The sequence below is a fragment of the Hyperolius riggenbachi genome, chromosome 12 (assembly GCF_040937935.1).
Source record: "Hyperolius riggenbachi isolate aHypRig1 chromosome 12, aHypRig1.pri, whole genome shotgun sequence".
NCBI lineage: Eukaryota > Metazoa > Chordata > Amphibia > Anura > Hyperoliidae > Hyperolius > Hyperolius riggenbachi.
This window is the reverse complement of record NC_090657.1, coordinates 174,779,148-174,806,918: the sequence shown is the minus strand read 5'-3', so window position 1 is coordinate 174,806,918 and position 27,771 is coordinate 174,779,148. Positions and strand designations below refer to the sequence as shown.

At 47.3% G+C, this 27,771-nt stretch overlaps 1 protein-coding gene across 2 annotated transcripts in view; it reads right to left on the bottom strand.

Moving 5' to 3' along the window:
• Positions 1–719: 719 nt before the first annotated feature.
• LOC137542140 (peroxidasin-like) overlaps positions 720–27,771 on the bottom strand; it is an 81,611-nt gene continuing 54,559 nt past the window's right edge. For both annotated transcript variants that reach the window (XM_068263831.1, XM_068263832.1), the window contains 6 exons: positions 25,189–26,692; positions 23,112–23,246; positions 17,811–18,019; positions 9,965–10,106; positions 9,023–9,107; positions 720–2,555 (listed from right to left, as the gene is read on the bottom strand). In XM_068263831.1, the coding sequence (XP_068119932.1) occupies positions 2,454–2,555; positions 9,023–9,107; positions 9,965–10,106; positions 17,811–18,019; positions 23,112–23,246; positions 25,189–26,692 (2,177 nt within the window). In that variant the 3' untranslated portion in view covers positions 720–2,453. The remainder of the gene's footprint in view (positions 2,556–9,022; positions 9,108–9,964; positions 10,107–17,810; positions 18,020–23,111; positions 23,247–25,188; positions 26,693–27,771) is intronic.

Sequence of the window (27,771 nt, the reverse complement as noted above, 5' to 3'; positions counted from 1 at the left end):
ACAGCAAAACGCTCTAGTGTGAATGGGCCCTCAAATTCCGGTGGTCCATTTTCAAGCTGCATACATTTGCACACACAATTTGCATAAACCTGCATCAAACTAGAATGATTTGCATTGATTGTCCCTACTGGTAGTAGCGAACATCCCAGAAAAAAAATTAGGGATGATCAGTAAAATGCTAATAAATCCAAATGGATGCAAATAGAATGCAAATGTATGCAGTTTGTAAATAGCTAAATACATTTGCATAACATTTGCATCGCTTCTGAATTATTCACGTCATTGGCTATCCCTCATGTTTGGCAGAGACAATTAGCATGTTTAAAGCAGACCAGAACTTCCTCTCTGCTCTTAAAGATAAGCAACAGCATAATAACCTTTAAAGAAAAACATTTCTTTGTTACAGCTGATACAAATCCTGCAATACATCTGCTGTGTGTATACTTCCTGCTTTTATGGAAGCTGACATAGGGCTAACATCCTGTGTTTACAAATTATCTGCTCTGACGTGGCAGAGGAGATTCCTGAGCTGACACAGCTGAGAGATCAAATTACAGTGGTGATTAGTCACAGATGAGGTGGAATTAGACAAGCTAAACTCTCTAAATACATACAGGGTGCATTTCTCTAAGTTTTCCTTCAGACCTATGCAAGAGTTCAGGTCCGCTGTAACATAAAAAGCAAAAGTTATAGAAGATTGATTAATTGATCAGACGAGGTATGTTTAGCCGATTTATTTACAATATATAAATCTGCAATATAGATATTGTGTTCACAACCAATATTATCAGATTCCTGAGAATGATCTGCGTCTCCAGCCTACGGGTCTCAGGATTGGAGTCGGAGTCTCTCCAGCAGAATATATACATGATTTCAAGGGATTGGGAACTGAGAAGGATATGGTGGCTGCCATATTGATTTCCTTCTAAACAATACTATTTGCCTGGCAGCCCTGCTGATCTTTGGCTGCAGTAGTGTCTGAAGTGTGACAGGATTACCTGCATGCTTGTTTCAGGTGTGTAATTCAGTCAGAAACATGTGATCGGCATGCTTGTTCAGGGTATATGGTTAAAGACCTTAAAGGGAACCTTAACCGAGGAAAAAACAAATGAGTTTAACTCACCTGGGGCTTCTAAAAGCCCCATGCAGCCACTCTTTGCCAGCGCCGTCACTGAGCGATCCTCCTGTCCCCCACAGTGCCCCTCTTCTAGGCGGGCGACTCGACAAGTTGTCGCCCACAGCACTTGCAAGGCCCTGGCCGCGCGTCCTCCATCACGCTCCTGTCCTTGGCAGCGTTCTGGGCATGCCCAGTAGAGATTTCCCTGTACTGCACATGCACTGCGCGCTCCCGTCCATGGGAGAGCGATCAAACCAGGGCCGTGCATCCAGAAGAAAAAAGTGCGCTGCGAGGGACTGGAGGATCGCTCAGTGACAGGGCGGGCTGCAGAGGGCTGGGAGAAGCCACAGGTAAGTTATACTCGTTTTTTTTAATCTAGGATTTAGGTTCACTTTAAGTCTATTACACACCATGCAATATTCCGAGTGATCAGATTAATATTCAGATCTGACATCGATAGGATGCAGAAAAAAGCTTGCATACACACAGATGCAATTTTTTTTTAAATCCCAATCATTTTTATGATTGTATGTCGATCGAAAATTAATCAAATGAAAGTTTCGATCAATATTTTTCCAGCATGTTTGATCGGCTTCTGATCAAGAAAGAGATCGATTTTGAGAGTTGCTGGCAATCAGTAGGCTGTATTTGTTTTGCCCAATCATTTTCTTGATTGGACGTCGGATCTGAAGTGAAAACTGAATGGTTGGTGTGTACCAGGCCTAAAGCTACATACACACATGCGATAACCATCGTAACGGTTATGTGTGTACAGTGGCCACCGATCAATATTGCTCGGTGGTCATTAAGGATTTTTTTAAATTATTTATTGTAGTATTAAAGCACCAATATATTACGCAGCGCTGCACAATATATCCATCCTGTCAGATACTTAACGACCCCACGATACCTGAGCATCATGGAATGCAATGCTATTTCCATCCCCAGATTCCCACCGTCCTCCATAGCAACAGAACACATCACTAGCCTCGAGACTAGGGATGTGTCTGTACAGCATAGTTCCCGGGATAGTCGGCTGAGGGATCATTTCTCCATCCCTGATGGGTGACATTTCTCGCATGTGTGTACTTTAGAGGCAGAGGATCAGCAGAATAGACAGGTAAGTTACATTGTTTAAAAGGAAATCAATATGGCAGCCTCCATATCCCTCTCACTTTAAGTTTCCTTTCAGTACTGTGTGCTGCCAGGGCTGTGGAGCAGGGTCTCGTAGACGTCCAAGATTATCTCGTACAGTACTGGAGTCCCCCACTTAGTGTTGCGTCTATACAGTACGTGGAGAGTGTCGCATGTAGACAGTACACGGAGGTACAGAACATCAGTGCAGACGTTGGTCGTCTTCTCTCTCTGCCTGTGTCTTCTCTTCACTCTCTGCCTGTGTCTTCTTCAGTGCTTCCAACACACCTTCCATCTCCCTCACCTATATAAAGAGGACATGTCATACAAATGTTAAAGCTCTGCTTCATTCCACTGGATTTACTATCATTAATTAAGATGAATAGTGGACTATGACATTACTTGCACAGTTTTCATTTGGCTCAGCGCCCCTACAGAAAACAGAAGCTGCCAAGAGGGTGGGTGTTCCCCAGCTAGTGACTGACTCTCACCCCCTAGAACATAGAGAGATGGTCATTGGGATGCAAACCATTGGGATGATGCAGGATTATGCAAATTTGGTATGCAAATTTATGCAGCTTGAAAATGGACCTATCGAATCTTACCTCATCAGGATTTGATTGGTTAATGTTCAAACTGCATATATTTGCATACAAAATGTGCATAATGCTGCATCAACTCAAAACTATGTGCATCTTTTTGAGCATCCCTAAGGCCTCTTTTCCACGAACTGTTTACAGGCAGTGAAATGCCTCTCAAACTCTCACAACTGCTTGCTGTTGCCTGGTAACTGCTTGCTGCTGCCTGGTAACTGCTTGCTGCTGCCTGGCAACTGCTTGCTGCTGCCTGGCAACTGCTGCTGCTGCCTGGCAACTGCTGCTGCTGCCTGGCAGCTGCTCGCTGCTGCCTGCCAGCTGCTCGCTGCTGCCTGCCAGCTGCTCGCTGCTGCCTGCCAGCTGCTCGCTGCTGCCTGGCAACTGCTCGCTGCTGCCTGGCAACTGCTCGCTGCTGCCTGGCAACTGCTTGCTGAGCACACAGCTCAACAGTTCGTGGAAAAGAGGCCAGAGATATCACCAGACTCCACCCACCTCCTCACTCAAGCTGCAGAGATTAAAAGGAACCCGAGGTAGGAGACATATGGAGGCTGCCATATTTATTTCCTTTTAAACAATACCAGTTGCCTGGCAGTGTTGCTGATCTTTCTGATCATTAGTGTCTGAATGACACACCTGAAACAAGCATGCAGCTAAACTTGACAGATTTGTCATAAACATCTGATCTGCATGATCTGTGGCTTAAAGAGAAACTCCGACCAAGAATTGAACTTTATCCCAATCAGTAGCTGATACCCACTTTTACATGAAAAATATAATGATTTTCACAAACAGACCATCAGGGGGCGCTGTATGACTGATTTTGTGCTGAAACCCCTCCCACAAGAGGCTCTGGTACCGTATGGTACTCTGGGCAAACTGCCACAATGTAACAATGACACACACAGGAAATGGCTGTTTATAGCTGTCTGTTAAAGCCAGAACAGCTACATAATCTGCCCACAGTAACAATGTCACCATGTAATACATGTCAGAATGTGAATCTGGGAGAGGAAAGATTTTACAATGAGCAAACTCTGACTAAATCATGTATACATAATTATTGTAAAAATTAAGCACCTTTTTATATTAAATTATTTTCACTGGAGTTCCTCTTTAAAGTACTAGAGGCAGGGGATTAGCAGGCAGGATAGCCAGGCAATATGCATTGGTCAAAAAGGAAATAAACATGTCAGCCTCCATATCCCTCTCACCTCGGGTTCCTTTAAGTTTTTGTGGCCAGCACTGCAGCTCAGCAGAATCTCATGTTCCTGCTCAACTCCCACCTGCTTAGGAGGATATACAGAATCTCACAAAAGTGAATACACCTCTCACATTTTTGTAAATATTTTATACAGTAGAATCCCTTTATAGTAAACTCCAAGGGAACTGGAAAAGTAGTTTACTATATCAAAATTAGTCATATCTTGTATATTTATACAGACCCATTTGCTGGGACCTGAGGCAGAGGCGGCCTTAGAGTATGCGGGGCCTGGGGCGAGTGTCACATGCGGGGCCTAGAGTCATAAGTGTAGGCCATATACCGTATTGAAGTGGAGCTGAACTCTTGCACAGGACAGAAGGAAAACAAATAAATACACCCTGTATGTATTTAGAGAGTTTAGCTTGTTTAATCCCCCCTCATTTGTGTCTAATCACTAGTTGTAATTTGATCTCTCCCCTGGGTCACTGGGGGGGGGGGGGGGAGCTGGGGTGCGGCAGTATAGCTAGTATAGTGCCCCAGTATAGTGCCCAGTATATAGCTAGTACAGTGCCCAGTATATAGCTAGTATAGTGCGTGGTATAGAGCTAGTATAGTGCCCAGTATACAGCAAGTATAGTGCCCGGTATATGGCTAGTATAGTGCCCGGTATACGGCTAGCATAGTGCCCGGTATACGGCTAGCATAGTGCCCGGTATACGGCTAGCATAGTGCCCGGTATACGGCTAGCATAGTGCCCGGTATACGGCTAGCATAGTGCCCGGTATACGGCTAGCATAGTGCCCGGTATACGGCTAGCATAGTGCCCGGTATACGGCTAGCATAGTGCCCGGTACACGGCTAGCATAGTGCCCGGTACACGGCTAGCATAGTGCCCGGTACACGGCTAGCATAGTGCCCAGTACATAGGTAGTATAGTACCCAGTACATAGGTAGTAAAGTGCCCAGTATATAACTAGCATAGTGCCCAGTATACAGCTAGCATAGTGCCCAGTATACAGCTAGCATAGTGCCCAGTATAGAGGTAGCATAGTGCCCAGTATAGAGGTAGCATAGTGCCCAGTATAGAGGTAGCATAGTGCCCAGTATAGAGCTAGCATAGTGCCCAGTATAGAGCTAGCATAGTGCCCAGTATAGTGCTAGTATAGTGCCCAGTATAGAGCTAGTATAGTGCCCAGTATAGAGCTAGTATAGTGCCCAGTATATAGGTAGCATAGTGCCCAGTATAGAGCCCATTATATAGGTAGCATAGTGCCCAGTATATAGGTAGCATAGTAGCATAGTGCCCAGTATATAGGTAGCATAGTGCCCAGTATATAGGTAGCATAGTGCCCAGTATATAGGTAGCATAGTGCCCAGTATATAGGTAGCATAGTGCCCAGTATATAGGTAGCATAGTGTCCAGTATATAGGTAGCATAGGTAGCATAGTGCCCAGGATATAGGTAACATAGTGCCCAGGATATAGGTAACATAGTGCCCAGGATATAGGTAACATAGTGTCCAGTATATAGGTAGCATAGTGTCCAGTATATAGGTAGCATAGTGTCCAGTATATAGGTAGCATAGTGTCCAGTATATAGGTAGCATAGTGTAGCATAGTGTCCAGTATATAGGTAGCATAGTGTCCAGTATATAGGTAGCATAGTGTCCAGTATATAGGTAGCATAGTGTCCAGTATATAGGTAGCATAGTGTAGCATAGTGTCCAGTATATAGGTAGCATAGTGTCCAGTATATAGGTAGCATAGTGCCCAGTATATAGGTAGCATAGTGCCCAGTATATAGGTAGCATAGTGTCCAGTATATATAGGTAGCATAGTGCCCAGTATATATAGGTAGCATAGTGCCCAGTATATAGGTAGCATAGTGTCCAGTATATAGGTAGCATAGTGTCCAGTATATAGGTAGCATAGTGTCCAGTATATAAGCATAGTGTCCAGTATATAGGTAGCATAGTGTCCAGTATATAGGTAGCATAGTGTCCAGTATATAGGTAGCATAGTGTCCAGTATATAGGTAGCATAGTGCCCAGTATATAGGTAGCATAGTGCCCAGTATATAGCAGTGTACAGTACAGTAACTATGCTCCCCCAGCCCCAGTGCCCCGCCCAAATTTACTCATTAGCAGCCCCCACAAATAATCCATTCCTACCTACCGGACTGGCTGCCCTCAGTGCCCTGGCTGGCCTCTGCAATACGTTATTACATCGGAGGAGCGGCGGCAGCGGCTGCTCCTGCAGCCTGCAGACAGGGGCTCGCTCAGTGTCCTCCTGGTCGGCTCTTCAGGTCGGGCTGCCCGGCATCCGCGGTGAGCGCTCTGCGCATTATGCATATGACGTCAATCGTGACGTCAGTCGCAAAGCGCAGCAGCCGGGCAGAGGAGGGAAATGATGCCGTGGATGCACTCCAGTCACACACAGGAAGGAAGCGCAGGTCAGTGAGCGATCGGCGGCGGTGGCCGCAGGGCAGGCAGAGCAGACAGTGAATACATTACCGCTCTGAGTGGCGGTGCGCGGGGCCTATTCAAGCGCGGGGCCTGGGGCGATCGCCCCACTTGCCCCCCCCCAAAGGCCGGCTCTGCCTGAGGACTGAGTTTACTATAGCCAGAGGTTTCCTATAACGAGATTCTACAGTAATATCTTTTTCTTGGACAACAGTGAAGCTATAGAGGAGAGAAAAGGACAACGTACAGAGGTGTAAGGATCCACCATGAGCTAACCTCTGTGCCTCAGGCCTGTTTTCTCCGGGCAATTGAACTGTGTGCGCAGCAAGCAGTTACCAGGCAGCAGCGAGCAGTTACCAGGCAGCAGCGAGCAGTTACCAGGCAGCAGCGAGCAGTTACCAGGCAGCAGCGAGCAGTTACCAGGCAGCAGCAAGCAGTTACCAGGCAGCAGCAAGCAGTTACCAGGCAGCAGCAAGCAGTTACCAGGCAGCAGCAAGCAGTTACCAGGCAGCAGCAAGCAGTTACCAGGCAGCAGCAAGCAGTTACCAGGCAGCAGCAAGCAGTTACCAGGCAGCAGCAAGCAGTTACCAGGCAGCAGCAAGCAGTTACCAGGCAGCAGCAAGCAGTTACCAGGCAGCAGCAAGCAGTTACCAGGCAGCAGCAAGCAGTTACCAGGCAGCAGCAAGCAGTTGTGAGAGTTTGAGAGGCTTTTCACTGCCTGTCAACTGGCTGTGGCAAAGAGGCCTTAAAGGGACCCTCCGCATAGGTATAAAATGAAAATCTGAACTTACATGGGGCTTCCTTCAGCCCCGCCCCCAAAACCCCTCCCCCCCCCGCTGCCCCGAGGTCCCTCACGTCCTCTGGGTTCCCTCCATGATCCCGCTGGTGGCCCTGTTAGGTGCACAACTTCTGCCGAAGTCGTGCGCAATTGCGCATGCCTGGCCCATTCGCACACCCAGCTTGATCACGCGCCCATTGCCGTAAGCGTCCTGCGCATGCACGCTTCAGTCTTTCAAGAACCGGGCATGAGTAGGGTGCTTAAGGCGATGGGCAGGTGATCAATCTGGGTGTGTGGATGGACCGTGCATGTGCAGCCGCGCACGACTTTGGTCACCTAAGAGGGCCACTAGCGGGACCACGGAGGTGACCCAGAGGACGCCCCAGGTAAGTCCAGATTTTCATTTTATACCTCTGCTCAGGGTCCCTTTAAGGAGTGCCTTAAAGCAAACCCAAACTGAAAACAGATCATGCCTTGCAAAGTAACTAAAATCAAACTGAATCCTCTCCAACATGTTGTGTACTGAGACAACTTCTACACGGGTTCCCAGATTCACCGGTGCAAACAAAACTGCAGAAATGCGCATGCGTTTGCGTTTTTAAAGATGACGACAGCTTGAAGCTGATGCTGAAACCCAATCGCAAAGTAAATTCCCACTTATCAAAAACTTTAAACAATGGTGGAGGAGCAGCTGGGTACAGCAAAGTCCCTGTTATCCGGAACTTAGGAAAACGGAAGTCTCAACTAACCGACATGCCTGAGGGGGATAATGGGGACAGTGCTTTGGGGGGTTCGCAGGCAAGGCTGATTCTAGACTTCTTGCTGCCTGAGGAAAACTTGTGAGGATGCGCCCCCCCATTTGGAATGATTGCACAGCACCGCCAATTTACTCGGCTTCATCTAATGTTCTCACATGACATGCTGCAGCTCAACACTTGGCTGTGAGTCTGCGACAAACAAACTGCTCACCCTCAGCCGCTCCATTCCTCCTCAGTCAGGACAGCAGTGCCACCTCCTCCCTTCTGCTGTGCAAGTCAAATGAAACACTGCTGCTCCCCTACCCTCCCCCTGCCTCACTCACTGTCAGACTCCTCACACAGCACAACAAGCTGCTTCTCCCCAATGATGACCTCTTCACCTCCATCGCTCTCTTTCCTCTCGCTTCTCTTGTTAGTGTGCACACACAGTACAAAAATGTAGATGCAGATAATCCTCTTGGAATGAACAACTACCTTTCATTAGGTGCTTTTGGAAAAATCCACGCTGAGGAAATGAATTAGTCTAAAATCTGTCAGATTTCCCTCTTCACCCTCCAGGATCCAGAGCTGAAAGCCCCCGAACACCACATACGGCAATATTTACAATCTCTGCACTCTTGTGCAGCCGCAGTATCAGCTTTCTGATCGGGCTCAGGCAGAAATAGCTGAGCCCAATCGCGTCCGCAGTAGAGTGGACCCGATCGGGCTCGGCTATTTCTGCCTGAGCCAATCGTAAAGCTGCACGTAAAGCTGTACGAGCGCAGATTGTAAATATAGACGCAAGCTACCGGGCCTGCGCACAGCTTGTTGGGGGATTTTCAGGGAAACTAGCTCTGGGTCTCCAAGGCTCAAGAGGACGGGGAAAACCTCATTAGGATCAAGAGGCTTCCCCCTCCCAAGGTAAGTACCCTATAAGTACTCCCCATTCTTAAAGATTCACTTGAAAGTAACTTTCAGTCTGGAGCGGTTGGCGCACCTTGTTCTGTAACGTAGTGACGGTCGATTCTAACGTGGAGAGGTAGTCCTGTTCAGCCTCCTCCTCCGGCAGATAATCCTCTTGTCTGTCAAACACCAAAGAGTCAGAACAATGGGAATTATACACATTGTTATATAAACATATATAGCTCTGTACAAACTCCAAATTCACATACCTATCATCTCCCATCTAGACTACTGCAACTCTCTTCTGTCTGGCCTCAGTTGAACTGCATCACCCCCTACAATCCTTCATGAATGTGGCAGCCACACTGATCCATTCTTCCCATTGCTCCGCTTCCCCGTCTCCCCTCTGTAATTCCCTCCACTGGCTTCCTATCTGCTCCAGGATCACTTTTAAAATTATGTGCCTGGCCTAGAAATCTGTACACAAGACCTGCAGACCTACATCTCTGAACAAGTCTATAGGCATACACCCGCCTGCCCTCCAATGGTCTGCGCCTGACCACACCGCACATCTCCCACTCCCATGCAAGACTGCAGGACTCCTCAAGAGCTGCCCCCACTCTCTGGAACTCCCTTCCTCCACCCATCAGACTCACCCCATCCTTCAACACCTTGAAACAAGCCCTCAAAATGCACCTTTTTATGATCGCCTAACTCCCTTTCTCTGCATCAATGCCCTAACGATCTACTAAGCACCTTTTTTTGCAACCTGTACTCACTGTGACCCTACCCTTCCCTTTTGATTGTAAGCCTCTGGACTGGCAGGGCTCTCCCCCCATTGTATCCAACTTGATCATGATACACCCTCATCATCAGTTACCCTACCTTTGGACTGACAAAGACTTGAATTATGTGGTCATCAAGACTTAACACGGTATAGATACAAGATCATACAACAGAGTTTGTCACTCTCCCTTTTGATCTATTGTTCAGCCCTTTATAAATACAATAATAATAAGTAAGGAAAGCAACTCACCTGGAGTCCTCGGGGGTGGATCTGTCGCTGAAGTCCTCAGGGGTGGATCTGTCACTGCGATCTTCACTATAACTGAACTGCTCATCTCGGCGGTTGCGGAAGTGTGAAGACAGAGCATCTGATGGCCCGCGCGCCCCACAACCTGCATTCATACAAATACATGTTTACTGAAGTTAAATATGTTTTGCCTTAATTGAGTTGAGAATGGGGTCTGAGAGGGATGACAATGCCAAGACAGTCTTGGAATATGGCAACAGAATAACTAGAGAACATGAGTTTTCTGCCTCTCCAGTTCGCTGGAAATGGGGTACAATTTCAGCGCTCACGAAAATGATGATCGATTGGAGTGTCGAGAAATGGACTGTCAAAACTGGTGAAAATCCATTTCGATTTCCCAAATTCAAACACTGGAATATGCAAAGTAAAACAAACCATCAAAGGGTCAAGGAAAAAAATGAATACTTAAACCAAGGTGTAGATTCCTGAAGTTCACAATGAATGAACTTCTGGGGGTAATGGTTGTCCAAGGGGCCAGTTGGGAAGCCCTCAAGTGGAGAACCCTTTAGTTTAACACATGAGTGAAGTTCTGGTGGGGGGGGGGGGGGGGGGCTAAACTTCTGGGGAGATGATTGTCAGAAGTGCCAAGTGGGGAGCCCTAAAGTTCATGAAATATGAATGAAGGTCTGGAGGTAATGGTTATCTGAGAGGCCAAGTGGGGAGCCATGAGATTTACATTGTGTGGGACGGGCAAGAGTTTGGAGCCCTGCAGTAGACCTGGTGGTCCTGTTGTTAATCTTTTATAGTGGATCTTCTGAGGGAAGACCTCAAGTTTATCCTGTATGAGGTGTTTTGGGGAAAGGAACAGGGGGAGACATGAAGCTTACGCATGATAAGGGGCCTGAGATGGTGGCCCCTGAAGCTTACCTTAATTAATGGCCCAGGGTAGAGACTGAGCCCTGAAATTGTTGTTGTATGGTGGATCCATAGTGGGAACATCTCAAGCTTACTTTGTATGAAGGGTCCTGGGGGACCTAGTGGGGCTCGTAATGACAATTTTGACTTTGAGTGATTTAATTGGAATTTTTAATATAATTTCAATTTAACCATAATCGAAATTACGAACGGAAGCAGATTTCTGTTTCGCAGTCTAAATGGGGACCATACACTGGTCGATTTCAGCCATCGATCGATTCTATAGAATCGATCGAACGATCAGAAATAGATTCTATCAAATTCCCCATTCGATCGATTTGCAGCCAATTTCAATCGATTTCGATCAATTTGATCTACCTGACAGGATGTACAGCAGAAGGAAATGGCAGCGCTTCCAAACAGACGCTGCACCTAAATTGACTACCTGCACAAGTATGCAGAGCTCGAATAACGGGCAAATTACACACCTTGCATTCAAAACAGGTACAGTAAAGGGGGAGCATTAGCTTCAGCATAAGTTGTGCACAAATTATCCCTAATAGACTCTCCTACGGCAGTGACGTGCCCCCACAGGAGAGAAACTAACCACTAATCTACCAGTGAAACATACCAAAAAGTGAAGCATGTTCAAACAGTGAAAATTGTCCCCAAAAAAAGGGTTAAAACCTCAAACTAATGTAACAGTGAAGCATATTCAACATTGAAACATACTGTATCCAACAGTGAACCCTAGCTAGTCTAAAATTAAAAACATAATCATTACCTGGTGCAGCTAGCCATAAATGGTATACACATTTGTTCAAAAGACAGCAAGCAATGGGCAGCGCTCACAGGCTGCAAGTGAAGTGAAAGCTGCAGAGATATGCCCAGCCCCTTGCATTCAAAACAGGTACAGTAAAGGGGGGGCGTTAGCTTCAGCATAAGTTGTGCACAAATTATCCCTAAGAGACTCTCCTACGGCGGTGACGTGCCCCCACAGGAGAGAAACTAACCGATAATCTAGCAGTGAAACATATCAAAAAGTGAAGCATGTTCAACCCTTCTGCTGTACAAAACTTAAGTATACTTCAGGCTAGCTGCCTCCAGGGGTGTCAGCTTGCATTCAAATTTTAGAATTTAGATTAGTGTTAGCACATAATTTGCATCTGATTTGTATTCAAGGTGTGTATTTAGCCCCAAGGGGCTGGGCATATCTCTGAAGCTTTCACTTCACTTGCAGCCTGTGAGCACTGCCCATTGCTTGCTGGAAAATCCTGTCAGCAGCAGATCGATGGCCCATAGAGTTGCATTGGATCTAATGGTCCAATAATGCATTTACCGTAGATCGATTTCCAACAGATTTCATTCTGAAATCTATTGGAAACCTGTTCCTAGTGTGTGGCACACATCAGATAGATTCCTGTCAGATTGGACTTGACAGGCATCTGCCAGAAATCTATCTAATGGTCGAATCTGCTGCAAATCTGTAAGTGTAAGTGTATGGCCACCTTTAATTACGGTCAAAATTTTGACTTTAAAGCGTACCCGAGATGAGCTGTTTGACCCAGTTTATACTTACTGGAGGGCTTCATCCGCCCTCATGAGGTGCTTGGAGTCCCGCAACCTCCTTCCCCGGCCACTGTGTTCCCTCAGAAATTCTCCCAGTAATCGGGTCAGTCGCCGCCAGTCGTGGTCTTCAACACTTGCACGGGTCAGCCGCGCCCCAGTCACACTCTCGTGCCTAGTAGCATTCTGCACCTGGGCCAGAATGCACAGGCCCAGAATGCTCCAGGTTGCAGGAGCGTGACAGAGGGTGCGCGCGCAGCCAAGCCACGCATGCGCAGGATAGTGCGGCCAGCCTGATTACCGGGAGGGTTTCTGAAAGAACAGATCAGCTGCAGTAGACGCCGAGGGACTCAAAGCACCTCATGGGGCTGGAGGAAGCCCTGGATAAGTATAAATTGGGACACACAGCTCATCTCAGGTACACTTTAATTAGACTTGCACTGTGCACTCATATATTAGTCATACATACATACATACATACATATATATATATAAATAACATATAATGAATAATATATATACATGAATAATATATATGAATGAATAACGCTTATATAACAACATACATGTATTTAAAAAATATTTATTTTTATTCAGAGTGTGGGAAATAAAAAAAAAACATGCCCCCAGCCTCTTTAACCCCTTGTTGCATGGGGGGGGGGTGGCGGCGGGTGCGCAGAGATCTTCCATTAACTTAAAAAGAGGACTCCCAGATGCCACCATGAACCCCCCCAGGGTGTCGTCGGCCCCCACCTCCTCCTGTTCACTGACGGTAGTAAAGAGCCCCTTGTCCATGGATTGGACAAGGGCTCTGGGGGAGAGGGGGAGGCTTGGCTGCCCCTCTCCCCTAGGGCCCCCCCACACCATGGACCATGCGGCTGGTATAGCTCAGGGTGCGGAGCCCTACAAGGCCAGGGCGTTTTCTGGCTATCCCAGCCGGCATGGGGGACAGGGATAAAAGAGGCCACATCATTTTTTTATTATTATTATTATTTCACACATTCTGAACATAATTTTTTTATTGGTCAAAGAAATAGGTAAAGTGGTCAGGGATTGTTATATAGCCATATTGCATCTGTATAGCGATCCTTGGCCTAAGGGCCATTAAAATTTTGTTATAAATTAACATTACTCGAAGTACTCGAAATTGCTGACTCGTAATCAAAATTTCAAGTACTCGCTAGTCCAATTTCGTGTACATCTGTAATCACGACTGATTACGCATGTCCATTTTTTAATTGAAAGTTTGTTTTCCAGCTGAAACTCGAAAAATTAGAATATCGTGCAAAAGTCCATTTACAGTACAGTATTTCAGTAATTCAACTTAAAAAGTGAAACTAATATATGAAATAGGAGCCCTTTGCAGGTGTTTTGGATGAATAAGCGGATTAGAATCTGACACTTTGAGCCTAGAATATTGAACATTTTATTACAATATTCTAATGGGCTGTGATTTTGGTTTTGGGGTTCTCACTTCTCATAAGCTGTAAGCCATAATCAACAAAATTATAACAAGTAAAGGCTTGAAATATCTTGCTTTGCATGCAATGAGTCTATTTCATAGATTAGTTTCACATTTTCAGTTGAATTACTGAAATAAATTGACTTTTGCACAATATTCTAATTTTTCGAGTTTCACCTGTATGGCTATCCGCAATTTCGACCTCGTAACGAGCACCACTAGTCTTTTCATCCGTGGAGAGCCTGGGATATTAGCCCCAAAGTTTACCTTGTATGCGGGCCCATGACAGAGACTGAGCCCTACAGCTTATATAGTATAGTGAGATTGAGGTGCAGAGCCCTGAAGTCTACGTTGCATAAAGAAGCTTTGGACAGGTAGCCCTAACGTTTATGTTGTGGCAGCCTAGCAGGGAAATGTACCTTGTATTGGGAATCAGGCTAGAGATTTAGCTCTGCTAATCATCTTTTCTAATAAGCTTGGGGTAGGAATCCTGAAGTTTACCTTGTATGGGGGGACTTGGGGTTGGGAGAACTTTTTAAAGTGCTGCACTACTACTGTAGGGAACCTAGAATGAGTGGAGTGTCCTGAAGTTTACCAAATGTGGGGGGCAAAGAGTGAGGACCCCTGAAGCCATTCTTATATAGTGGGCCTTGAGTGAGTGACCTGGATGCTCACCTAGTGTGGGATGCCTAGACTGAGTAACCTTGAAGCCATTTTAGTAGGCCTGGAACGAGAAACCCAGATGTTCAGTGTGGGCAGGGGCGTAACTAGAAATCACTGTGGCACATTGGCTGGGGGGGCAGTCTCCCCCCCCCCCCCACCTCGGCCTCTCCCCTCTGCGCTCCCCTCCAGCATTAATAATCAGTGGCAGCAGGCAGGAACACATACCTCCATCCACTGCGGAGGTCCATCTCTAAGTGCCTCATGCTACTTCCTGTTTAAACAGGAAGTAGCGTCAGACACTTAGAGATCGGAACCTCCGGCACGTGGATGGAGGTATGTGTTCCTGCCCGCCGCCTGCTGCCACTGATGATTAATGCTGGAAGGGAGCGCAGAGGGGAGAGGCCAAGGTGAGGGGGGGGAACTGTCCCCCCTCCCTGCCGATGTGTGACCATGCTTTCCCCTCATGCTGTGACCCCTCCAGCCCCCAAAAATGGCCCTAAGTGGGCCCCAGGCCCCCCAGATGCATCCCCTATTGTTACACCAGTGAGTGTGGGGGACCTAAAGTGTGAGTGCCGGAATTAGGAGTCCTAAAGCCATTCTTGTAGAGTAGGCCTTAAATGGGGAGTCTGAGTCTTGAAGTGGGCCTTGAGTGGGGAACCCGGATGTTCACCTAGTGTAGAAGGCCTGAGTGGGGAACCCTGAAGCCATTATTATACAGTAGGCCTTGAATGGGGAACCCAGATGTGTAGTGTGGTGGGCCTAGTGTGGAGGTCTTGGAAGTTAGGAGCCCTGAGGCTATTATTTTATAGTGGGTCTTGAGTGGGTAGCCAGGACACTGATCTAGTGTGGGAAGCCCTGAAGTTTACTTTGTGTGGGATCTAGAACCTTCCAACACACACTAATGTAAGCTTTGCCGTCAGTTATTGTACCAGCTGATGCTGACATTCTTCCCCTAACTGGTCCATGTTATGTTGTTAAGCCTGTGAATATGGGGATAAATACCTCCAAAAAAATTACAAAGGAAATGTTTAGATAATTTAAAAGTTTCTATGGGCTGCCAGATGTTCGTATAGCTAAATAGTCTATAATAAGGAGAAGCATTAAAAGTTCACATTATTCCAAGTCACGCTACTCAGATAGTTTTCCTTTTAAGGACAGACAGTTACCGAGCCGCGTCCCACAAATCATTTCCTTATAGCCAAACCGTCTGCAGCTAATGAGACCTCATTTCTCTTGAGACAGAACACAGGAAGTGTAGTGGTGCGACTCATACCGCGGGGCTGCTAAAGACGGTCTCCGCCCCATGGGAAAATGAGCTCATCAAAACCATTATTGACAAAATAAATCAAAAGTAAGACTAAGATAAACATTTTGGGTTATTTAAAACTATGAAAGGATTGTTGGTAAAATATTAAAGCACAACTCTCCGATGGACCGCTTTGGACAGCCTACGTCTTGGGGGCTGCATTATGTGCATTGTCAACCGCATACAATTTGCACCAACTTGGATTTTTTATAGCATATGGCAGGGCTGGCCTTTGACCTGAGAGACCTGAGCTCAGAGCGCCACATAGTCAGGGGTACCGGCAGGATGCCCACCCAAGAGCTGATCCCGATCGCAATGAGATGTTACTCACCTCTTGGCGTCCAGCAATGGAGGCATCCCATCTCCATGGCTACAGGTGTCTCTCCTAATGTGACCTGCTGGCATGTGCTCATATAAGGAGTGATGCTGTTGTAACAATAAAGGGGATGCTGGACTACTACTGTAGGGGACCGAGATAGATAGAGAACCACTGTTGCTGGACACTAGATTGGCGAGTATCCTTTCAGGCTCCACCTCCCCTCATGACTCTGCATGTAGGGGGGGGGGGGGGGGGGGTTGGCTTATTTGCTACCTCTACTTGGGAAAACTATTTAATAATGTTGGGGGAAGAGCATCTGCTGCCTGTACTGCGGAAGTGGGAACTACGTAATACTAGGGGCACAGCTGGCTACCTATACTGAGGGGGTGCTCATTTGCTTTCTATACTGAGAGTCCACCTAACACTGGGGGCACAGCTGCAGAGCAGGATCATCCATCAGGCAACCTAGGCAGGTGCCTGGGGCCCAGTGGGTGTCAAGGGGCCCACCTGCCATCTTCTTTGACTTCTGTCCATTGCAGCTTATCAAAAGGACCACAAGGGGTCAAATCTACTACCTTGCCTAGGGCCACATTACATCTTAATCCATCCCTGCACAGCTGGTACTTATACTGGGGGGGCCTCTAATCCTAGAGGACAAACACTCAGGCATGTCTAGCTGCCTATATTGGAGGGAGGGGCACTTCTGCTATCGATACTGAGGGGGCTACCTAGTGCTGGAGTACATCTGGCTACCAATACTGAGGGGCTACACAATTATGCACAGGGCCGGTTCTCTCATGAAGCAAGGTGAAGCATTTGCATCAGGTGCAGAGATTAAAGATGCAGCATGTTTGTAATGTGTTTACACTAACAGCATGCAGTCAGAGCAGGAGGAGAAGCGAGAGGAGAGCGAGGTGAAGAGATCATCATTAGGGAAAAGCAGCTTGTTGTGCTGTGTGAGGAGTCTGACAGTGACTGAGGAGGGGGAGGCAGGAGAGCAGCAGTGTTTCATTTGACTTGCACAGCAGAAGGAAGGAGGTGGCACGGAGGAGGAATGGAGGATGGCGAACTGGCTGAGAGTAAGCAGTTTGTTTGCCACAGACTCACAGCCAGCCAGTGTGTTATTGTGTTGAGCTGCAGCATGTCATGTCTCAGGTTGGTGCATATGCTCCCTTGCTAACTGAGAACATTAAATGAAGCAGAAATATTACATGGCATAATACCATTACATAACAAAATGCGCAAAGCAGCTACTGTGACAGGGTTGAACTCAGAACACTGGTAACACTACTCTACAATGTGCCGTGCAAATTGTCGGGTGCAGTGCGATCATTCCAAATTGGGAAGGAAGGGGGTGCCTGATTATGCAGGCACATTGGGCTATCTATACTGGGAGGGGCTACATCTGGCTACCTAACACTATTATCTAGGGGCATACCTGGCTACTTCACACCTGCCACTACTGAGAACTCAGTGTTTATGAGCAGAAGCATTGCAATCATCCTTGGCAGGGGCAGTTGAGATGTAGTTTCGCTCAGGGTGTTGTGAAACCCATGGCCAGTCCTGATGACTGGCTTGCCCTAGTAATGGCTACTTCAGCATGTCCCCCTGCACTCACCGTAACAGCACTCCTTCCAGAAGCGCAGGTCCAGGCCCGGGATGTCGCTGCACGGCCGCATGTCCTGGGGGAAGGAGGACATCCGGAATACGTCCTCCTGAACGTGCTGGATGTTGTCCCCGTTGTCACACAGCACCCGGGCCAGTGAGCTCTGCCGAATTTCTGTGAGCTGGGCGGAGCTGAAGGTGCCGGGGCTGGTGTACCAGAATCTGCATGGAGGGAAAACTGGAATGAAATAAGGGCGTTATGGCGGAATGACAAGGAGATCCAGTACCTCAGTCACCATTTCTGCACGGAAACACAAACTAGTTCAAATATTTCCTACAATGTGAACACAGTTAAAGCAAACCTGAAGCGAAAATAAACTTATGAAATCAGGTCCAGATTTACCATAAGGCACTGTAGGCTCATGCCTACAGGCGCCTGATTATGGAAAGGCAGCTTACTCCCCTCCCCGAGCGCCTCCCTCCCTCCCTATGCAGAGTCCTGATGATAGTGTAAATTAGCATTCCAATGACAAGATCTCCTTTCAGTCAGGGGCACCTCTAGCTACTTATTACTGAGGTTCCTCTAGCAACCTAATACTAAGGGGCACCCATAGCTACCTATGACGGGCAAGGGAAGTAAGGGAGAAGTGACAGCTGGGAAAGCCAGCACACTTGCAGTAGGGTTTGTAGGTTCAAGGAGGGAGAAGACTAAGGTGCCAGGACTCCTGTGATGTAAATCGGGGCCTGCATGAGATAGTGAATTGTATGTGTAGTACAGCTAAGAAATAGAACATTAGCAGCAAATAAGAGTCTCATATTGTTTTACATTACAGGAACAGTTACAAAAAAAACTTCAGTTATCGGTGCAAAAGAGCTTTTCTGAGCTCTTTGACCCACTTGGTCGAATACAGTCCTGTTTTCTGAAGCACCTAAACAGCCAAGAAACAGTGAGAGACAACATGAGATAAGGCTTTACTGCAGGAAAGTTCAAAGGGTCATTATGTCTGCTTTGTTTTATAGCTTACAAGACAGAGGGTAGTTTGTAAACTGTAAATATGACAGAATGAAGCAATGTTATAAATAAAGCTATATAACTGAATGAGTAAAAATATGAGACGCTTTTCTTTGCTACTAATGTTTTATTCCTTATCCGTACTAAACATACAATTCATTATATCAAAAGGTTTTTTTTCGTGTCAGGTTTGCTTTAAGGTGCTCATACATCTCTTGATATTGCTGCCCCAATCGACATTCCAATTCAGTAATTTTATCAAATCTAAAAGAATTGGTCCTGCAACAAGGCCGTACGATCAAGGTTTCAATCGTTTATCAGCAGAAATCGGTTGAAAAGATTTATTGGACATGCTGGAAAATCTTGGGGTGGCAAGGAGGCAAGTAGTGGCAGTGGTGGACAGTTGAGACTTTACTGAGCACGGGCACCTGGGGGGAGGACACAACACTTTAACACTTAGGGGGCGGCCAATTAGGTGGCGCTAGGCCAATTTGGAAATCTTTGGCGTATGGGCAGGTAACAGATCTCTCTCTCCGATCAGGTTCAATCAGAGAAGGATCTGTTTTATAGTCGATCTGCCCATACACCAAGTGATCTGTACGAGTTCCAGGGGAGGGCAGGCTCAGGGGGCAGGAAGGCATTTTTCCTCTCTTTGGGGGCCATCAGCTTATGTAATTAACCACTTAAGCCCAAAGGGTTGTTTATTTTTTGCATCTGAACAACTTTCACCTCCCATTCATTTGCCAATAACTTTATCACTACTCATCACAATGAATTGATCTATATCTTGTTTTTTCCGCCACCAATTAGGCTTTCTTTGTGTGATACAATTTGCTAAGAATGAATTTATTCTAAATCCATTTTAACAGGTATATTAAGAAAGAAATGGGAAAAAAATCACTATTTCTCAGTTTTTGCCCATTATAGTTTGAAATTAATACATGCTAATGTAATTAAAACCCATGTATTTTACTTGCCCATTTGTCCCGCTTATTACACCATTTAACCACTTATCGACCGCCTAACGCCGATAGGCGTCGGCAGGTCGCAGTGGTGTTTCCATGGAAACATTCCATGTCAGTTCACGGAGGGTGTCTCCGTGAACAGCCTGCGAGCCTCCGATTTCGGCTCGCAGGCTAAATGTAAACACGCAGGGAGGAAATCCACGGTGTTTACAGCGTACGGCGCTGCTGTTGCAGCAGCGCCATAAAGGAGATCGGCGATCCCCGGCCTCCGATTGGCCGGGGATCGCCGGCATCGGATAGGCTGAAGCCTATCAGAGGCGGTACAGGACGGATACATGGGAAGGAGAGGGAGGGGAGAATAGCTTTGAAGAGCCCCCCCCCCCCCTGCAAGGCACAAGGCAGTGGCGGCGATCAGACCCCCCCCCCAGCAGGACACCCCCCTAGTGGGGAAAAAGGGGGGGGGGGGAGTCTGATCGCCCTGCCTATTACACGATTTGTGCTGCGGGCTGAAGAGCCCACGCAGCACAGATCAATCAAAACTGGCCTGGTCCTTATGTGGTTAAAGGATACCACAGCCCACAGGCTGTGGTAAAACAAATGCTGCACTGTGTAGGGGAAGAAAATGACACACTCATCGATCCTCTCACTCCCTGCCTCCAGCCCCCGGTCTTCTCCTACAGCTGCCGGTACCGGCCGACTCTTCTGACCCCTGGCCCGGACATACTGCGCTGGGCATGCGCAGTATGTCCTGTAATCTTCCCTTTTGCCGTCGCAACATGACGGTAGAAGAACAAACACTCCCCCGCCTCCTCCCTTCCCAGCGTGTGCGCTCCACTAATAAAGCTAGCGTGACATGCTAGCTGGAGTTCCGCTGGGAGCGCCGATTTAGAGAGAGAGCGGAGGGGGAGTGAGTTGGGATGGACTTTTAATTGTAATTTTTTTTTTTTATACATTTTATTTGGGTAATTTTTGGTGTGGGAGGTAAACACCTAATTTTAAATGTAAAAAAATGTATTTAGTAATAAAAAAAATGGATGTGGGTGTAGTTTTACTATTTGGCCACAAGATGGCCACAGTCAAAAAGTCCTGGAAGCGTGATTGTACGCTTACAGGAAGCATTAGGAGGACAGGAATCTTTTTGTAAATCAGAAAAACCGCAGCCTTTAATAAGGGGGCTTTGATCAATGAATGGGATCTATAATCCCATTCATTGATCTCTGGGCTAATGGCCGGCAGTGGGGGCGCACGCGGGAGCGCGCGTGGCCCGTGGGAGTGCGCGCAGCCTATCTGGACGAGAATGTTCGTCCAGATAGGCTTAAGTGGTTAAAGCACCACTTTTGCAAAAAAAAAAAAAAAAAGTTAAATATAAACTTCATACATTTAAAATGCACTATAAATTACTTTTACCATATGTTCCTGTTGCTTACAGTAAACAGTAAAAATTTGACAGGTTTTGGACTATTCCGTCTCCTCAAGGGAGATTTTCAGGATTTTCTTTTCAAGAGCACTTAGTGAATTACAATTACTCAATCTAGCTCCCAGCTAATGAGGAGGCAGGCTGGACAACATCTTGGTATAGATAATTTTCAGGGAGTGCATTTGTAAAGATTAAACAAGATACTGGGAATCCCCCTTGAGAAGATGGACTAGTCCAAACCTGTCAGATCTGTCAGATTTTAACTGCATTCAGTAATTCATAGTGCATTTTACTCAGGGACAAATGTATATCCTATATGTATGTATTTTACATTTTTTTTGCGATAGTGGTCCTTTAATCTTCCTGGCGGTATTGATTCTCTCTTGATTTTACGGTCTAAAAACAGTACAGAGAGCCAGGTGAGTTACTTCCCCCCAGGGCCGGTTCTAGACTATTTGCCGCCGTGTGCAAAGCCAGAGAGGAGACTCACATCAGGCTGTGCATTGCAGGCACTATCCTTACCTCCCTCTGTTTCCTCCATCATCTCCTCCCTGCTGGCCCGCAGCATCTGATCCCCAGGATGCCGGGTATGTGCTGCACCGACGCCGCATCACTCACTCGCTCTCAGCATCTCCTCCCTGCTGGCCCACAGCATCTGATCCCCAGGATGCTGGCTGGGTATGTGCTGCATCGGCACCGCATCACTCACCCGCTCTCAGCATCTCCTCCCTGCTGGCTGCAACATCTGCTCCCCAGGATGCCGGGTATGTGCTGCACCGACGCCGCATCACTCACCCGCTCTCAGCATCTCCTCCATGCTGGCCCGCAGCATCTGATCCCCAGGATGCCGGGTATGTGCTGCACCGACGCCGCATCACTCACTCGCTCTCAGCATCTCCTCCCTGCTGGCCCACAGCATCTGATCCCCAGGATGCTGGCTGGGTATGTGCTGCATCGGCACCGCATCACTCACCCGCTCTCAGCATCTCCTCCCTGCTGGCTGCAACATCTGCTCCCCAGGATGCCGGGTATGTGCTGCACCGACGCCGCATCACTCACCCGCTCTCAGCATCTCCTCCCTGCTGGCCCGCAGCATCTGATCCCCAGTATGCCTGGTATGTGCTGCACCGACGCCGCATCACTCACCCGCTCTCAGCATCTCCTCCCTGCTGGCCCGCAGCATCTGATCCCCAGTATGCCTGGTATGTACTGCACCTCCTCCCATTGCATCTCCTCCCTGCTTCCTCTCTGACTACAACGGCACCTCATGTGACCCAGCAGCACGTAACAGGTGACATGAGGCACTGCTGTAGCCATGGATACAGGACACTGGACGCTGAGAGCAGGTGAGTGAAGCAACGCCACACATCTAGGAAGGGGGAAACTGGGAGTGTGAGGAAGGGAACATTTGGGGAAGGGAGCCGCCTCTTGCCACCCTCTAATTGTTGTCACCCTGAAACATGTTGCTCCACGGAAGAATTGCCCCTGCTTCCCCCCTCTACTCTGCTCGCCACTCTGATGGCACATCTTGCTTCCTATACTGGGTGCTAACTACTACTGTGGGGTACTTCTGGATACCAACTTCTGGGGGGTACTTCTGGCTACCTATACTGTGTGAAACCTCTGGATACCTAATAATTCCAGCTTGCATGCAAATGCAATGCAAATTGTTTGTAGCTTACAATGCAGCCAATCAAAATCTGTAGCAAGGGCATTTGATTGGCCCATTTCCAAGCTGCATAAACTTGCATTACATCTGAATCAACTTGGAATGATTTGTATCACATTGACCACACCCGACTAAGCACCAGAATCCCAGCACAACCTGGAGGAAGGAGGCGGGTCCCCTCTGACACTGGACTCCTGGGACACTACAAGCCCCGCCCCACAGGCCAGAATGCACCACCTCTCATACGGTACCTGTCTCCATTCCGAAGCCTTTTAAACTGAGTAACCAGAAGGCACATAAGAGTCGGGCCCAACCTAGAACCAGGAACCAGATCTTCCACAATCAGTGCTGGAAAGAGGTCCACATTTTTGGGCGTCCCATACAAGCTGCAGGACAAGAAAAGCAGTGTTTAGGGAGTAACAATTATCAGAAAGTGAGCTAGCCAGTCACGTCATGTGTAGAGTTATTATTCTTTGCTCTTAAGGCGGACCTGAACTCAGAACTTCCTCTCTGCTCTACAAGATAAGCAACATCATAATAACCTTTACAGAAAAACATTTCTTTGTTACAGCTGATACATATCCTGCAATAAATCTGCAGTGTGTCTACTTCCTGCTTTTATGGAAGCAGAAAAGGGTTTAACAACCTGTGCTTACAAATTAGCTGCTCTGCCGAAGCTGCCGAGATTTCTGAGCTGACACAGCTGAGAGATCAAATTAAGGTGGTGATTAGTCACAGATGAGGGGGAATAAGAGAAGCTAAACTCTCTAAATACATACAGGGTGCATTTCTCAATGTTTTCCTTATGTTCTGTGCAAGAGTTCAGGTCCATTTTAAATGTAGTTTGCAAAAGCCACAATGGGTATCATTCATAAAGGTGCAGTCGGTAGTGCAGTAAAACACCGTTCTTCTCTGCAACCGGTAATTAAGACTTCTGGGTGGGCATTCATAAAGAAGTCTGCCTGTTGCGGTAGAAGTGCGGAGGTTTTCTGGAGGAAGCTGGCGGCAGCGTGGCGGAAGACATGCGGAAAGATAAAAGCTGCCCGATTCCCTCCGTGCGCTCCTCTGCCTGATGCTGCTTGGGAGGTCCGTCCCATTCATTTACATGTAATCCGCCCGCCTATCGCTACTGTCGAGCAAGCGGTATTTTCCTTCCGCATACCGCTTGCTCTAATCTTTATGAATGGATGTGTTTGTTACTTTTTCTAGATAAATCTAGAAAAACTCCGCGGAAATGTATCGCTCTGTCAGCTTTTCATGCGGAAAGAGCCTTTATGAATGGGGATTATGCTGAGTGGTCGGTAAAGTCACCGGTATTAAGCATTTCCGCATGCGGAAATGCTTTATGAATGATACCCAATGTATTACATTTTTAAAAGGAACCTGAAGTGAGAGGGATATGGAGGCAGCCATATTTATTTCCTTTTAAACAATACCAGTTGCCTGGCTCTCCTGCTGATTCTTTGGCTGCTGTAGTGTTTTTGGCTGCTGTAGCGGGGCTTATCCTGTCAGACTTTAGTCAGACATCTTAATCTGTTTGCTTTTTCAGGGCCTATGGCCCCATCAGAGGCAGAGGATCAGCAGGCCAGCCAGGCAACTGGTATTGCTTAAAAGGAAAGAAATATGGCAGCCTCCATATCACTCTCACAATCTCACTTGGACAACAGTAGAAACGGCCAATAAGATGCTAAGAACTCCTAAATTATTGTGTCCCCCTTGTACCTAATGTGTCCTCCTGTGTGCCCTTCTGGCCCCCCGGCATCCGATGCACAGCTCACCTGATCCATTGGTTCCAGTGGTGATCAGAGACCTCTCCTCTCCCGCACTGTTCCTGTAGTGCTGGCTTCTGCTGATTGCATCATCAGTGGAAGCGGCACTAGGGGAGCAGTGAAGGAGAGATGCTGATCGCTGCTGGAGGCGATGAATCAGGTGAGCCGTGCTGCAGCTGCATACACGGGGTGCCGAGAAGGACACGGGGAGAATACAGGATTACCCTGACATTGTAGCGGGTCGGCGGTTCGTATCAGCGAGTGTTTGGAAGTCAGGGACCTTTTCTCCCCATTTTTTGAGAAGAAAGGTGCTTCGTAGAGGCCAAAAATATGGTAACTAACTACTAATAAAAATGTATATGTGTCAAAGGCTACCTGCGGAAAATGTATCCGTTTCAGGGGAGTGCTTGGTGAACTAAGGCTTTCAAAAGGGGGTACATTCCAAAATAATACTGAGAAACACTGGTCTGTGACATACTGCAAAATACAAATCCCAAAATGGATAACTTAATCTAAAGCTATGAAATGATTTCAAATGGAGCATAAGTTGGTGACTCACCTTCGTAGCTTCTCCCTTACATCCTGATTCTTGATTTCATTTTTCAGGTCCTCAAAGTCTTGTGCCGATGTGAGGTTGCAGACCACCCTGTAGTCGTTGTATGGTGGGATCCCATGGTCCCGACCACGTTGAATATTAATGGCCGCAAGGTCCAAGGAGACAGAGTGCACAGCAGCAAACAGTTTCTCTGTGAGCTCCAAGTTAAGTAGTTCTGTAGGCACCCTCATCTTACCAGGGATTCCAAAAAGTCCTCGTAGGATGGGGTCTATACCCCCTTCTTGTAGCAATCTGAATGGGCTGAAGAAGGTCTTGTGCAGTGGAATATGTCCTTGTTGGATAGGTTGGAAGGTTTCATTCAGTCGATATAGGACAGGATTGATCAAGGTGTGCCCAAATCGGAAAGCAGCAGTGGCAAAGGCATTGAAGATGGCACTATTGACGGTAGGATCGTAGCCTTGGTATTCCCCCAGCATTCTCATTCCTGGTTCCCCAAGAATTTTTGGAAGCCAATGTGCGAAGGTGATGTGTTGCATTTGGGCACCTACAATCTTCCTGGTCTCATGGTAGACCTTATCTCCATTCCAGTGAGGGTTGAGCTTCAGTAGATGTGCTGCAATGCGGTTGTGTTCCCTAAGCCATAAAGTGTGTATTGCAGTAAGGCCAAGTTGTTCATTAGCTCGGTAATCGCCTGCCAAGAAACAGGGGACTGTACTTTCCCGTTCATCCCTCATACATTCTGTAGGTGGCCCATGTGCTAAAGGCATCAGAGGCTTCCCAGAAGATGCCATAACTCCACCAACTTTCAGCAGGCCCTCCTGGCTGGTCAGATCTCGGAGTTCATTGGCTTCTTTCTCAGAGCTGCCGTAGACGTTGGAGGCATCAATGTAAGCAGTGAGCAAATTGACCTGTTCTCTGTAATAGGCAGAGTCCAGGAGAAGGGAGGTCACTCCACTGCCACAGACTGGACTGGATCGAGCAAAAAACATGCAGTGCCCACTACTTGCTCGAGGATCTTTCTCAGGCATGCTGATGGGAAAGCAAGGTGGGTCATTGGTACACACCTGGCTGCAAGGTGCTGCATCTGAAAATCTGGACATGCTGAGCGCCGGTATGGTTTGGTCTAGATCATGGTCCAAGAATTGGCCCCACTGCATGAGCATATGGGTGTACTGGGCGTCAGGAGTAATGGTCTCTGTCCCAATCATGGTTGTAGACACCAAGCGGGGTAGAGGCAAAGGCAGGGCCCCCGACTCATCTGAAGAACCCATACCTCGGGGGAGGTTGAAGCCATTCTGGTAGGCGGGCTTCAGTAGGCGTTGGAAAGCAGTGAGGGACGCCCCCCACAGTGGATGCCGCAGGTTGTTACAGGTACCATCGTATGTACGGTAGCGCTGGTGGAAACAGATGTCTGAGCAGTTAGGCGTCCGTCTGTGAGCGGAACATCCGGAGAGGTTGGCAATCATGCTAATGTAGTGAGGGGATACCAGATCACGGTAGTGGTAACCTGTATAGACAAGTAACCAGGATAAGACTAACAAGGTTACAGGCACTTAGAACTAAAATACTGCTATTACAAAAAATGAATAAAGTTTAACGACCTTGAGAGATAAAGGAGTTTCTGAAAAATGCTACATTCCTGCCAGTTCTTGCAGTTGATTGGTCCATTTCTAATTTGTATAAAACTAGTATAAAATGTGCCTCAACTGGACTATGAAGCCTCCCTCCTCTTCCATGTATAACCAGGCCCAGATTTACCTCACAGGAGCCTATAGGCACAGATGTCCTGGCACCCTAAACCTCACCCTCCATGAAACTGCAAACGCCCACCGCAAGTGTGCTGGATTTCCCACGTGCCACTTCTCCCTTACTTCACCTGCCCGTCATATGTAGCTACAGGTGCATCCTAGTATCAGGTAGTCAGACATACCCTCAAAATTAAGTAGCTAGAGGTGCCCCCTAGTAAGGTAGCTTGAGGAACCTCAGCAATAAATAGATAGTGGTGCCCCTGATTGAAGGGAGACCTCGTCAGTGGAATGCTGAGAGCAGGGTGAGTAAACTCTAATTTACACTCCCATCAGGATTGTGCATAGGGAAGGAGGGAGAGAGGCACTCTGGGAGGGGAGTGAGATGCCTTTCCAGCATCAGGCACCTGTAGGCACAAGCCCACAGTGCCTTATGGCAAATCAAGCCTTACCCCTCCTATATGTGCAAAATGTAGTATATGCTATTCCACACACTGTCCCCTCCGTCCTCGATTGGTCAATGGGATGCAAATAATTCTGGCTTTCATGAAAATTGAGTGCAAATCATATGCAGCTTGGAACTGGAGGACCAATCATATGCACTTGCTAAGGTCTGTAATTGGCCTAATCCCCCTCCCCATTCCCATAAGCCAGCTGAACCCATGTTATGAGCATCCCCCACTCCTATGGGACCACCTCCTTATTCATCAGCACCACCTATTGACAGCAGTTCCCCTATTTCACCTGAAGCTGTAGCCTCCATAATTTATCCTCATTGCAGCCCATCTACAGGGATGGCTAAGGAAATTGTAATCACTCAAAGTTGATGAAAATTAGATGT